General features: G+C 60.3%; 1 protein-coding gene across 1 annotated transcript; it reads right to left on the bottom strand.

Annotated features, from left to right (window-relative positions):
* Positions 1-1,298: 1,298 nt before the first annotated feature.
* On the bottom strand, positions 1,299-6,251 carry TCF15 (transcription factor 15). Its single transcript, XM_051846081.3, has 2 exons — positions 5,643-6,251; positions 1,299-1,771 (listed from the first exon to the last, which is right to left on the bottom strand). Exons 1-2 carry the CDS (start codon positions 6,165-6,167, stop codon positions 1,697-1,699), a joined length of 600 nt encoding a protein of 199 aa, XP_051702041.2. The 5' UTR covers positions 6,168-6,251; the 3' UTR covers positions 1,299-1,696.
* Positions 6,252-12,578: the final 6,327 nt, after the last annotated feature.

Genomic DNA, 12,578 nt, shown 5'->3' on the forward strand with positions numbered 1-12,578 from the left:
GTTGAAGTGTGGGGTTTCAGGGCCTGTTCCAACCGGGACTGGTGTCTCGGGGACTCACGTGCTCACCCCAGCCCTGGGTTTTGTCTGTGGGCTCAGCCAGGGTGTCTAGGTGCTTGGCAATCTGCCTGCTGATAGGCAGGACGGGCAGCCCGGGCACAGTCCGAGGGTCAGCTGTGCGCAGGGAGGGGAGGGGTGGCTCGAACCCAGGGAGCACTCCCGCGGGCTCGGGAGCCAGACTTCAGTGAGTGCACACGAGGCGGTGTGCTAGGACGGGGACCTTGGGAGCCGCGGGGAGGGCTCCAGTCATGGGCTGCCTCCACGGGAGACCTGGATTGAGTTCCTGCCCTGCCTTTTGCCCCAGGTATGCTGCTATGGACACTGGGAAGTGAACCAGTGGATGGGAGGCCCCCCTATTTCTCTTTTAAATAAATAATTGATTAGGCATATGAAGGTAGCTTGCCCAGGCAAGGACAGCTCTGGCCTCTCCCTCTGGCCCTACCGAACTCCTGGCTCCCCTGAGCAGCTGTGCCGTCACCAATCTGGCCAACTCTGCAAAGCAGAAGCAACCCCAGCGCCCCGGCCTGGCTGGCACTCAGGCTGTGCCATCTCCAGGGCAGGGCAGGGGGCACCTGTGCGTTTTCACAGTGGCCAGGACGCAGGGTGTTACTCTGCCACGTGCCCCGGCATCCTTGGTTCCACAGTGATCTGCTACACAGGCGTAAGCATAGCCTGCTCGGGCACAGGTGTGTGTGCACAGGTGGACAACTGGGTGTCCATGCAGCCTCGCTCGTGGCGGCCCTGGCACGGGGCGCGCTCAAGTATGGCGCCTTCATTAAAGGGAACAGTGAGCATCGATGAAGAGTGAGGACACTTCCTGGGGCCATCCCAAGGTGGAGCAAGAAGAAAGGAAGACGCCGGCAGTGACCAGGATGACCGGGTGGTCACTTGCCTGCTGCTGCTTGGGGAATGGGAACATCATGAAAAACCGGGATTCCGGCTGCTCCCGGGGGAGAGCTGAGGGGGGCGCCCTCCTGCCTTTGGAATTCTGAGCCCCACGAACGAGGTGAAGATGTCCTCACTCAGAACCAAACGAAAGGAACACCAGACAGCTAACAGTTGTCAGCAACATCTGCCGAGTGGCAGCCGTGGGGAAAGAACGGGATTCTCTGCCCAGAGAGGGGGCTCCACCTGCCACCCCCAGGGCTCAGGACAGCACCTGTAGTGTCTGGGCCTCTTTTGAGGGCTTCCTCTCCCCTCCAATATCCACACCCCTCCATTCCTCAGCTGGGAACAACATCTTTTATTTAAAAATATCTTTTATTTTAAACCCACCAAATCTCTCCCTCCCTCTCTCTGTCACACACACACACACATACACACAAACACACCCTCATGCACAGACATGAACACACCCTCTGTCACCAGCAGTCTTTGTTTCTCCAAAGGTTCTGTCTTATCTCTGATCAGCCAGGGCTGTGGGCTGAACGGGTCGGGTCCTCGCAGCTCTCCAGGGTAGGTTGGAGATGTCCCGGGGCCCTGCCCAGAGGGTCCTGCACCCAGGCCACTGTCCCCGGGACCCTTCACAAAGAAGACGTGGCTCTGGTTCCTGGGGTCTTCATCCCCATCCAGCCATTGGCTGGCTCCTGGCTTCCTTCTCCGGGGTCCTGCTTGGAGCAAATACCGCTGGGGCCCAGGCTCATCTCCGTGGTCCTCGAAGAGCGGTCACCCCTCTCACCTTCAAGCAGGTGCCCCCCAGGTCACGCCGGCCGCCCTGCAGGAGGGGAGAAAGAGGAGGCTGGATCAGACCACCCCCAGCACGGGAGCCAGCCTCTGTGTGCAAAATAAGCCACAGCTGAGCCGCACGGAAACGCACTGACACAGGACAAAAGCCGGGGCAGAGCTGAGGGCGTGCTCCTGCTGCCGGAGTCCTGGGAAAACGCGGCTGGTTTCCTGGGAGAAGGAGACTGACGCTGCAGGTCAGCTGGGAGATGAGCCCCCGCCCTGCACACTTGCTCACCTTTTCTGTTTCTTCCCTATGGGATCTCTCACTTCCAAAAAAAAAAAAAAACCCGACAGCTTTACAGCATAGCATTTTACATTCAAGGCGGGAAGCGCCCCATTCTACAGCCTTCTCGGACTGCCTGCCCGCGTCCTTGGCTGCCTTCCAGAGAGCACCGTGCCTCTGGCCGCCTGGCCTCCGTGCAGCGGGGCAAATGCCCCCTTTGGCAGGAGGGTGCTCTCTGGTCCTGCCTCCCTGGGAAGGCTTCTCGACTCCAGGGAGCAGACTTCCTGCTTCTCTGGGGACAGCCCCTAAAGGGGAAGGCAGGGTCTCTCCTCTGTCTCCCACCAGGCTGGGAGCTCAGGGAACCCGTAAGGGACAGGCGTTCATGCCATGGCCCTGCTGCCAGCCCAAGACCTGGCTGGGAGCAGGTGCCAATCAATGCTACTTGGCAGGCCGTCTCTGTGAGTCTCAAGTGAGGCCTTCACCCCCATTAGCTAGAGAGGTCACAGGTAGGACAGCACGCGCTGTTTGGAGGCCTCCAGCTATTGAGTGACCAGCCCCGGGGGTACCAGGCCAGTTGGTAGGAGTTGGGCTGCAGATCTGTGTTGTCTAATAAGCTTATCTCGCTCTCCGGCTGAATGGTGTCAGGAATCCCAAGGCCGGCGCTCCTCCTTGCCTCGAGCCTGGCCTGGCCGGGACATGATGACAGGCGGCTTTCTCAGGCCCCGCGGAGAAACAGCCTGACATCTGGGAGCTCTGCCCCTGCCTCCCTCCGGCCCGGGCCCAGGTTGGGGCAGATCCATGCAGATGCGAGCCCAGCCTCCCAGGAGGCTCTGCAGGCCCGGGGACAGCGTGTCCACTCACAGGCAGGGCTATTTTGAGGGCTGAGGCCACAGTCCCAGCAGAGTCCAGGGCTTGGGCTTCTCAGACAAACTCTGGCAGGAGTGGCTGAGAAGGGCGGGTGGCGCAGGGGAGGGGTGCCGCGTGGAGGTCGGGGGTAGGAGACAGCCTCCTCGCCTTTCACGGGTCAAGTCCCCGGATGCAAGGAGAGTGGCCTCCTGCCCCGAGTCTGGAGTTCGTCTGCAGACAGAACGCGAGCGTGAGGACTGTTCACCTCCCTGAATCTCAGTTTCTTCATCTGTGAATCGGGGTGAAGTACCAGGGGCACGGGAAGAGGTCCAGTTCCTTAGAGACTCAGAGCTGAGGTCTCTGGAGTTGGGCCCACATGGAGGCCTGGGCGCGAGATTTCACCCCCCTGGGTCTTAGTTTCTCCACCTGTCAAGTGGCGTTACTTTGCAGGCTCACACCCATGCTGGCCCAGGCCTCACACGCCGCCGGGGGCGGGGTGGGGAAGGCCCGCCCCAGCAACACGGGAAGAGCTCAACCGACACCGTCGATGGGCAGCGCATGCTGGTAGCAAATGGCGCCTGGCGGCCCAGCCATGGCCCAGCCGCCCTCTGAGCAGGCCCCCCCAGCAGGGCCCCCCACAGGGCAAGAGGCAAGCACGCCCTCTCCAGTGCCCACTCGCTATCTCTGTCCCGGAGGGCACACCTAGCTCCTCCTTAAACAGGAAGATGCTCCCGGGAACGGTTAGCGATCCCAGTCCCGGAGCAAGCAGGACAGAGGGAGGCAGTGGCTCAGGGTGAAGGAACAGAGCGTGTGGCCTTGGAGCTCTCCAGCCCCTGACCAGTGGAAGGGAACAGGGCCCCGCAAGACAGCCCAGTCTGAGGGGCCCCAGCGGGTGAGGACGGCCCCACCTGCCTACTCCCCCAGGGGCCTGTGGCCTTGCAAGCATGGCTTCTGTAGCCAAATTTGGCTGCGTTCTCAGTCCCATATACAGACCCGGGGGTGGGGGTTGGGGTGGGAAGCAGCCAGGCCCAGGCGGGGCCGCATCAGCTGCAGGAGAGCCCGAGACCCATTGAGGAGCTGCCGGGCTGACCGCTGGGGGAACGGACATGTGACCCGTGTGCCTCCTCCCTGGGCCTGCGGTTCCACGCCTTCCCGCTGCATCCTTTCCCACTTCCCAGGTGCAGGGTTGAGTGGGAGTCCCGGCTCCACCGCTGGCTTAACGTCTCCGAGCGGGTGGGCAGAGCCGCAGGGCCTCCTTCCCTGGCTGTTGAGGGATTAAGGACATTGCGTGAAGAGCACCGGGCAGAGATCAGCACTGGCCTCCCACTGGCTGGCTCCTGCCTCCCCTCTGCCGCTCACCACCTTGAACTTCCACTTCCTTCTCTGGGCTGCGCTTTCCCAGCCCCGCTATTGCTATGTCCTTGCCTAGAACACCTCCCGGCACCCCTTCACCTGCCCGCCCCCGCTCAGGAATTCAGCACGCGGGTGGTGGTGGGGGCTTCCTCTGGGCCCTGGCAGCTGCTTTGTGCTCCTCTCCCCCAGTAGACCACCCTCGTCTTCATCTCCCCGTCCTGGCCCCAAGGCGATGCTGTGGTTCCCGGCTGGTGGGCGGTCAGCCCGCACCTGCTTCTCAGGTACGGTCCCAGAGCCGACAAGGGGCAGGCAGCTGGGTGGCTGAGGGCTGCTGAGCCGAATGGGTGGGTGAAAGGCAGACAGGGAGCATCACGGTAAGCCCGTCAGCCCTTAGCGCCCAGCCTGGGGCAGTGCTGGGGCCCAGAGCTGGGAGCTGCCGGGGTCCCTGAGAGGGTACAAGTCTGAGGCTAAAAGGCTTGATGGAGGGAAAGCGAGGAAGCCAAGGGCTGAGAAGCCAGACTGGGAGTCTAGTGAGACAGAAAGACACAGAGGCCTCCCCACATCGAGATGGAGCAAGGGACACAGGACGGCTGTGAGGACCAAAGACCCAGGAGTCAGGGGCCTGACCCCGAGCCCCCATGCTCTTCCACACGGCCACCAAAAGCCATCAGGACTCTCTCAGCCTCAGCCCCTCGGATGTAAATGGCGGCTGTAGGATCCAAGGCTGTCACACAGCCTCTGCTCCGACCCAGCCCCCACCAGTCCCTGGCCAGCCTGGTTCCCACCATTCCCTAGGTCTCCCAGCAGGAGCTCAGCTCCAGCTCTGCCCAGCTGGACCCCACTGCACCCGCTGGGCTGGGTGCTTGCATGGGGTCCCCTTCTTCACTCCCACGTCCATCAGCTGGACACCTCAGGCTCTTGCATGGGGGTATATGACCCCCTTGCTTCTCAGGCTCCTGCTCTGGGGTCAGATCTTAGGATGGGGGGAGAGTTATATGGAGCAGGGGCCAGCCCGGGGAACACACATCCAAGCAAAGGCGAGCCTGCACCAGCTGAGTGAATGCGGGCCTCGGCTCCTCATCAGCGGTAAAAGGGGCGGAAGCACCCCCAGCTTGGATTCTAGTGAAGTCTCCCCCAGGGGCCACGAAGGAAGAGCTCCATAAACGCTGGGCTTTGTTCCTCTGTCCTCGCGCCCTGCTCCCGGAAGGAAGGACGTCCCGGCACACCTTCCGAGGCAGAGGGCATCCTCGGCGAGCCCCGAGCTCTGTCCCGGCTTCCCTGCACCCTTTCGGTTTGGGGGACAAGCGAGTGGCTGTGCGCCACACCACCAGGTCCACGTTGCGCCCCCTTCGCTCCCTGGTTTTCTGCCTCTCTGGCTCCGCGACGAGCCCCGTCCCGGGCCAACCCCGACCTGGTGGCCACAGCCCGGCGAACTCACCCCCTTTCGCTGGTTGCTGAGGCAGAAGGTGCAGATGGAGCGTGGCTGGCGGCCGCCGTCGGCAGCGGCGGCGGCGGCAGGGACGGAGCTCTTGGCACTGCCGGCCGCGCGGAAGCACGGCTGCCCGTCGTCTGCTGCGTCGCCCAGCAGCAGCACGTTGGCCAGGTGAGCGATGTAGCTGGACGCCAGGCGCAGCGTCTCGATCTTGGACAACTTGCGGTCCACCGGCTCGGTGGGGATGAGCGTACGCAGCGCCGTGAAGGCCGTGTTCACGCTCTGCGTGCGGTCCCGCTCCCGCGCATTGGCCGCCTGCCGCTGTCGCACCACCACCACGGGGCCCGCGCCGCCCGCCCGTCGCCCGCCCCCGGGGCCAGGGCCGCGCCGCGCCGCCTCCAGGCCTTCGCAGCAGCCAAACGACTGGTCCGACGCGTCGCTCTCGCTGCGGTTCTCCTCGTCCTCGCTCAGCAGCCGCACGTCTGGGTACAGCACGTGCGCGCCGACGGGGCGCAGCAGCGCGAACGCCATGGGCGCCCGGCCGAGTCCCTCCGCGCGCCGTCTCCCCGCCTTGGCCGCGCCCCGCCGTGCGCTCCCGCGCGCTCCCACGGCCCCGCCGGCCGCCGCCTTATAGCCGAGGGTGGGGCCAATCACGAGGCCGCCCCGGCGGGGGGCGGGGGGTCCTCCGCGGCCAATGGGGAAGCGTCCGCCGCGCCCCGGCCAATGGCAACGCGCCCGTCGCCCCCGTCCCCCAGGTTGAAAGCGGCCCGGGAGCCGGTGGCCCGCCCCGAAGGCTTGGAGTCTTCATGGGCGAGCCCGGAGGAGGAGGAGGCCTGGGCCGACGTTCAGGTTGGGTGTCCCCAGATCCAGATTCCTGGTCCTGAGCCCAGACCCGCTGGGACACCGCGGGCAGGTCCTTTTTCCTCTTTTAATCTCAGTGTCCTTCCGAAAACATTGCGGAGATTCCCTCCAGCCTTCCCGCCTGCACCTTCCAATCCTGCGGTTCAAGGGACATGTGACGCTCCAGCCTCCAGACGGCCCCCACCCTGACGACGAGCAGGTCCAGAAAAGAGCCCAGGACTCTGCATTTTGTACAAGCCGGGGGTGTCGCTGGGAGAACGGGGAAAGGCTGGGAGAAACGCTAATCTCTCCAAATCAAGATTCCACAGTGTTTGTCTGGATGACAAACTTTACAAAGCCAAACCACAAGCACCAGTCGTTCCACAGTTGTTCGTTTGTTCACGCAACAACCCTGTGGGGGCTTCCTGTGCATCAGGCATGGTTTTCAGTCTGAGGCCTCAGAGGTGCACCAGACTCTGCCCTTAGAGAGCTGACATTTTGGTGGAGGTCCTTTTTCTTTTAAGTTTATTTATTTGAAAGTCAGTGTTAGAGAGAGAGAGAGGGAGAGAGAGAGAGAGAGAGAGAGATCTTCTATACACTGGTTCACCCCCCAGATGGCTGCAACATCTGGGGTTGGGCTGGTCTGGAGCCAGGAGCCAGGAGCTTCTTCCAGGTCTCCCACCTGAGTGCAAGGGCCCAAGCACTTGAGCCATCTTGTGCTGCTTTCCCAGGCACATTAGCAGGGATCTGGATCAGCAGTGGGGCAGCTGATACTTGAATCAGCTCCCATATGGGATGTTGGTGTTTCAGGTGGTGGCTTTCCCCGCTATACCACAGCACTGGCCCCTTGGTGCAGCTCCTTGGGTGTGTTGTTGTCCTGGGTGCTTTCTCGTGCCCAGCTGATGTCCAGACAGCACATCTGATTGACAATTGTGAGCTCTGGCCTTGAGCCTGGCAGGCGGGGAGGGGGAATCCCACCAGCATGCCCCCTCACACATGCAAGATGCCTTCTTTGGGAATCTTTCCATTGTTCTTCCTGACCTGTCCTCCTCCCTGGCAGGCCCTGGGAGGAACTGCTGAGCTGATGATGGCTCTGGGGTCCCCACATCACTCACACCCACTTGGCAGCTCCATCTCAGGGACTGGCCAAGTCGGCATCCACTTGGCCTTGAAAACAAGCCTCTTGGGCTCATGGCCAGCAGAGGGGCAGAGCCCGGGGGTGTCGAGGTGCAGCTTGGCTCCTCCTGCCTCTTTGCTTGGAGAAGCCCCTGGTTCCGCCATGCCGTGCTTTCCGGGCGCCCCTGCTCCAAACCAGAATGCTTGGGGGGGAGGGGTCTGAGGGGTTCCCTTGGCTGCTGGGAGAGGAGCCCCCGTAAGTCTTCCGGACCTAAGACTGCTGGAGAGTCTGTTCCCACACCTGGCTCCCCGCCATCCCCCCCACCTCCACCCCCACCATTTGACCGTGACCCCGGCCAGGCTGGGCTTCGGGGAGGAGGAGCAGGAGTCTGCACAGCCCCCTCCCTGAGGGCCAGCCCCACACGCAGCCCCAGGCCGGGCTGCTGCTTCCTGAGCCGATGAATTATTACCGGGATATTTCCTTCCCTGTCTGCGCCTCCTCGCAGGGGCTCCCAGCTCCCTTCACTTTCGCTTTCTCCCTCCTCCTCCCCCTCCCCTCTGCTCCTGACCCTGAGGGGGGCTTGAAATTCCTCTGTCCGGCCCCCTCCCAATTCCAGCTCCAACCAGAGATGCCAAACAGGCTCCGCCGGAAGGCAGGGAGGGGGCTTGCCTGCCAGGCTCATTCATTCATTTGCTCCTTAGGCAGCTTTTGACACGTGGGACCCTGGGAGTAAACTAAAACCATGAATGAGACTGAGCCTTCTGCAGCCAGAGGGAAAGGGAGCTGTAAACAAAGAATTGCAGGACAATGTGGTGGGAGCAAGCCAGGGGCTGGCATCGGAGAGACCCAGTTCCGCCTCGAGCTTAGCCACCTCCTGGAGTCTCAGTTTCCTGCTCTGAAAACCGAGGGTAAAAATAGTGCCCGTCCCCAGGCCAGGGGACGGCTCCCTGAGTTTATGCCAAGAAAGCTGGGGCCTGGAGCGCAGCGCTACCTGTAAGGGGTTGGCGGAACAATTGTTAGGGGCTGGCCCCAGCCACTGTCGGGGAAAGAGCCCAGTCACGGGACCCTGTTCTAGGCCCTGGGGCTGTGAGTGGGCAGGGGGCTCCAGCCACGTTCTCTGCCCATGTCCCCCAGCAGCCTTAGCTCCTCCCGTCCTCTGACTTCGGTCTGTCCCTGTGCCCTCTCTGGCCTGCCACTGCTGTTTCCAGATGGCCGTGTAGCCCGTGCCTCTCTTCCTCTGTCCGCAACTGTCATCTCACGCGGGTCTCGCTGACCGCTAGGGCCGATTCCGTCTCGGCGCCTCCCTGCCACCGGCAGTCCCAGCTCCCTCTCACCACCTGCTTTCTTGCTTTCTGTGGTATTCCTCGCTGCCTTGCATTATCCATGTTATTCAGTCATCCTACAAATACTGAGCACCTGCCGGGTGCCAGGCCCAGGTGTGGGAGCGTGGCAGTGGCTTGTTCTGTAGTTAATGCCGGTCAGCCCATCCGTCTCCCTGTACTAAGCTGTAAGCCCTCTGGGGCAGGGACTCCGTGTTTTGTCGTCTCCCCCGCTTCCCACCACAACCTCCTGCAGGAGGCACTGGCATTGTTCCCACTGTACAGAAGAGAGGGAGTGCAGAGAGAAGAAAGTGACTTGCTTGAGGTCACACCAGAGACCCGTGAGGGAGCTCAGATCGATCTGACTCCAAAGCCCGTGCCCCTTCCCTGGTCCTGGGGACTGCGGGGCCTGAATCAGAGTCTGCCAGGTGGGAGAAGGAGGAAAGTCTTATGGGCAGAGAGAGCAGCTGCTGCATCCTTCTCCCTGCCCACAGGCACCCTGCACGCCTGAAGCCTTGACATTCGCAGAGACTCTGAGCCCTCCCCCAGCTGACCTCCCTGCCAGGGGTGCTGTCCCTTTGGGTCTGACCAGACCACCCAACTCCTCTGCCAAGGTTCAGTGAAGGCTGCTTTGCTGATCCCCTGCCTGTGGCCTTAGTGCAAGTCTCATCACATCCATCCCAGCACACTGGGACTCCCTTCCCTTCACTCCTGATTCCCCACTCCCCCCACAGAGCACCACTCTAATACACACACACACACACACACACACTCACACGCCTGCAGCACCAGCATTTCACATGGGCATCAGTGGAGTCCCGGCTGCTCCACTTCTGATCTAGCTCCCTGGTAATGTGCCTGGGAAAGCAGTACAAGACGTCCCAAGTGCTTGAGTCCCTGCACCCACATGGGAGACCTCGATGAAGCTCCTGATTCCTGGCTCCTGGCTTTGCACTGGCCCAGTCCTGACCATTGCAGCCATTTGGGGAGTGAACCAGAGGGTGGAAGACCTCTCTCTCTCTCTCTTCATAGCTCTGCTTTTCAACAAACAAACAAACAAAAAACCAAAACCAAACAAACCAAAAAACAAACCTACCTTCCAAGAGCAAGTCTCCAGTGAAGAAAGACCTGCCATCAGCCCACCTGCTGGCTGCCACAATTATATCAAGTGTCCCTCCCACCCCATCAACCACTAGCATGCATCCGTTAATAAACACAGGCTTTGGGGTTTAAATGTCTGCATGTCTTATTCAATCCACAACATCTGAGGTAAACCCCCAGGGCCAGGATCGCTGGGCTGGAGACAACATGCATTCTTAGCCCAAGAGTACACTGTGAGGGATCATTCGATCTTTAAGGCAGACAGGTCATGGACCCAGACTCTTCTGTCCTATGTGGTCCACTCCATTAGGTTGTCTTATGGACCAGATGGCTGCTGGAGCCGTTCTGTTTGCATTCCAGTGGACAGAGTTAGAAGGGAGAGCACGCGACGCCAGCAATGTGGCGTGGTGGGTTAAGCCACTGCCTGCAACGCCACATCCCGTATTGGACTGCCACTTTGCGTCCTGGCTGCTCCATTTCCCATTCAGCCCCCTGCTTTTCCTCCCTGGGAAAGCAGTGGAGGATGGCCTCAGTGCCTGGGCCTCTGCACCCCCAGGGGAGGCCTGGGCAGAGTTCCAGGCTCCCAGCTTAGGCTTGGCCCAGCTGTGGCCATTGTGGCCATTTGGGAAGTGGACCAGTGGATGAAGATCTCCCTCTCTGTCTCTCTCTAGAATTCTGCCTTTCAAATAAATACAATCAATCTTTAAAAAAAGAAGGGAGAGCATGCTTCCACCTTGGAGGAGCCTCGTTTGCGAGGACGCCTCTTCCGCTTGCGTTCTGCTGGCCGAATCTCACTGTCCAGCCACATGCGCAGCTGCACACCGGGCCCACGGGTAGAGAAGAGAAGAATGGCTATCAGGAAACAGCTATGATGTGTGTCGTAGCTGTTGTCTCTGAAGACCAAACAGTGTCACCTGACTAAGCGTGCAGATTTGGGAGGCTGACGCTTGCTTGGGCTCAAATCTCAGCTCTGCACTTACAAGCTGTGTGACCTTGGGAAATGGAGTTTTTCTGAGAGCCTGCCTCCCTGGTATGTGGCGAGGACTGAATGAGTCAGTGTGTGCAGCGTTGGCGACACATGACGTGAGCTGGGTATGCATCACCATCGTCACTTAAGGCCTAGAAGGGGAACTTTCCCAAGGTCACAGCCAGGAAGTAAGAACTTGGCCTCCAAGCAATTTTCCCCGCTTGCCTCATGCCAGGGAAACTCGTGGAGAGCAAGACCAAGGCCCAGATCGCAGCTGGCAGCAAGCAGGTGCCAGAAGTTTGTGCTGAGGGAGCGCCCTGAACGCTGGCGTGAAGCGCCCTGCAGCGGGGATGCTCGCTCGCCTGCATCCTGTTTAGACTTCAGGGTCATGGGTACACTCCCCTGACCTCATGTGGCTCTTCTGGAGTGGAACTGACTCACACCTTCGATGCCAGCGCCGGCTCTAAGTCCACCAATGTCCCTGGAAGCCATCATTTTCTTTCTCTCTCTCTCTTTCTTTCTTTCTTTCTTTCTGTCTTTCTTTCATTTTTTTTATTTGACAGGTAGAGTTAGACAGTGAGAGAGAGAGACAGAGAAAAAGGTCTTCCCTCCATTGGTTCACTCCCCAAATGGCTGCCACGGCCGGTGCACTGTGCCGATCTGAAGCCAGGAGCCAGATGCTTCTTCCTGGTCTCCCATGCGGGTGAAGGGCCCAAGCACTTGGGCCATCCTCCACTGCCTTCCCCGGGCCACAGCAGAGAGCTGGACTGGACTGGAAGAGGAGCAACTGGGACTAGAACCTGGCGCTCATATGGGATGCTGGCAGCCGCAGGTGGAGGATTAACCAAGTGAGCAGCGGCACCGGCCACTGGGAAAGAAAGAAAGAAAAAAAAAAGAGTCTGAGGAATTGTATTTTGCATTCCCTTCTAGAAAGTTGCTGCACATTAGCATGTTAAAGGCCTGGGGAAGTTCTGCAGAAGATAGTATCCTTGGGCTCCAATTCCACCTGCATTTGCTAGGCTTATCTGAGGGCAAACTCTCTCTCCCCCAGCCACCCTGCCACCTTCTGGAAAACATAGTTTAGCAGAGGTTTCCCTGGGGCTGCCGTCACCAACACCCTCCCCCATGTGAGTGGGTGTCCCATTGTTTCTTGAGAGCCTGTTTGATGACTGAGCCGGGAGTGAGCAGCCAGCAGCCAGGCGCTGGTGATTGGTCTGTTTCAGACTACCCTCCATTGCCACTGGTGGTGCTGGAATAGCAGGTGCATTTGTGATTGCTGTCCCAGGTTGACCTGCACACACTGCTGTCTGCCTACAGTGTCCACCCCCACCTGACAGCAGAACCCCGATGTGTCCAGGGCAGTGGTGAGCTCAGCGTAAGTACGCCCCTTCTCAGCTCCTCTTGCTGTTAGGGGTGGCCGTGTGGCTCATTTTGGCCAATGAGATGAAGACAGAAGTTCCTAGGGAGGGCCTGCTTCCCCAAAGGAAACGACAGTCTCCTGAGAAGGCTGATGCTTTTCTCCCTCACCTTCTTCCTGCCTGGAATGGAGGTGCGATTCCTGGAGGTATAGTAGTTGGATTGGAGCCACGAGGACAAAC

This window comes from Oryctolagus cuniculus, chromosome 11 (genome assembly GCF_051225735.1).
Source record: "Oryctolagus cuniculus isolate XC-2025 breed Fujian yellow rabbit chromosome 11, ASM5122573v1, whole genome shotgun sequence".
Classification (NCBI taxonomy): Eukaryota; Metazoa; Chordata; class Mammalia; order Lagomorpha; family Leporidae; genus Oryctolagus; species Oryctolagus cuniculus.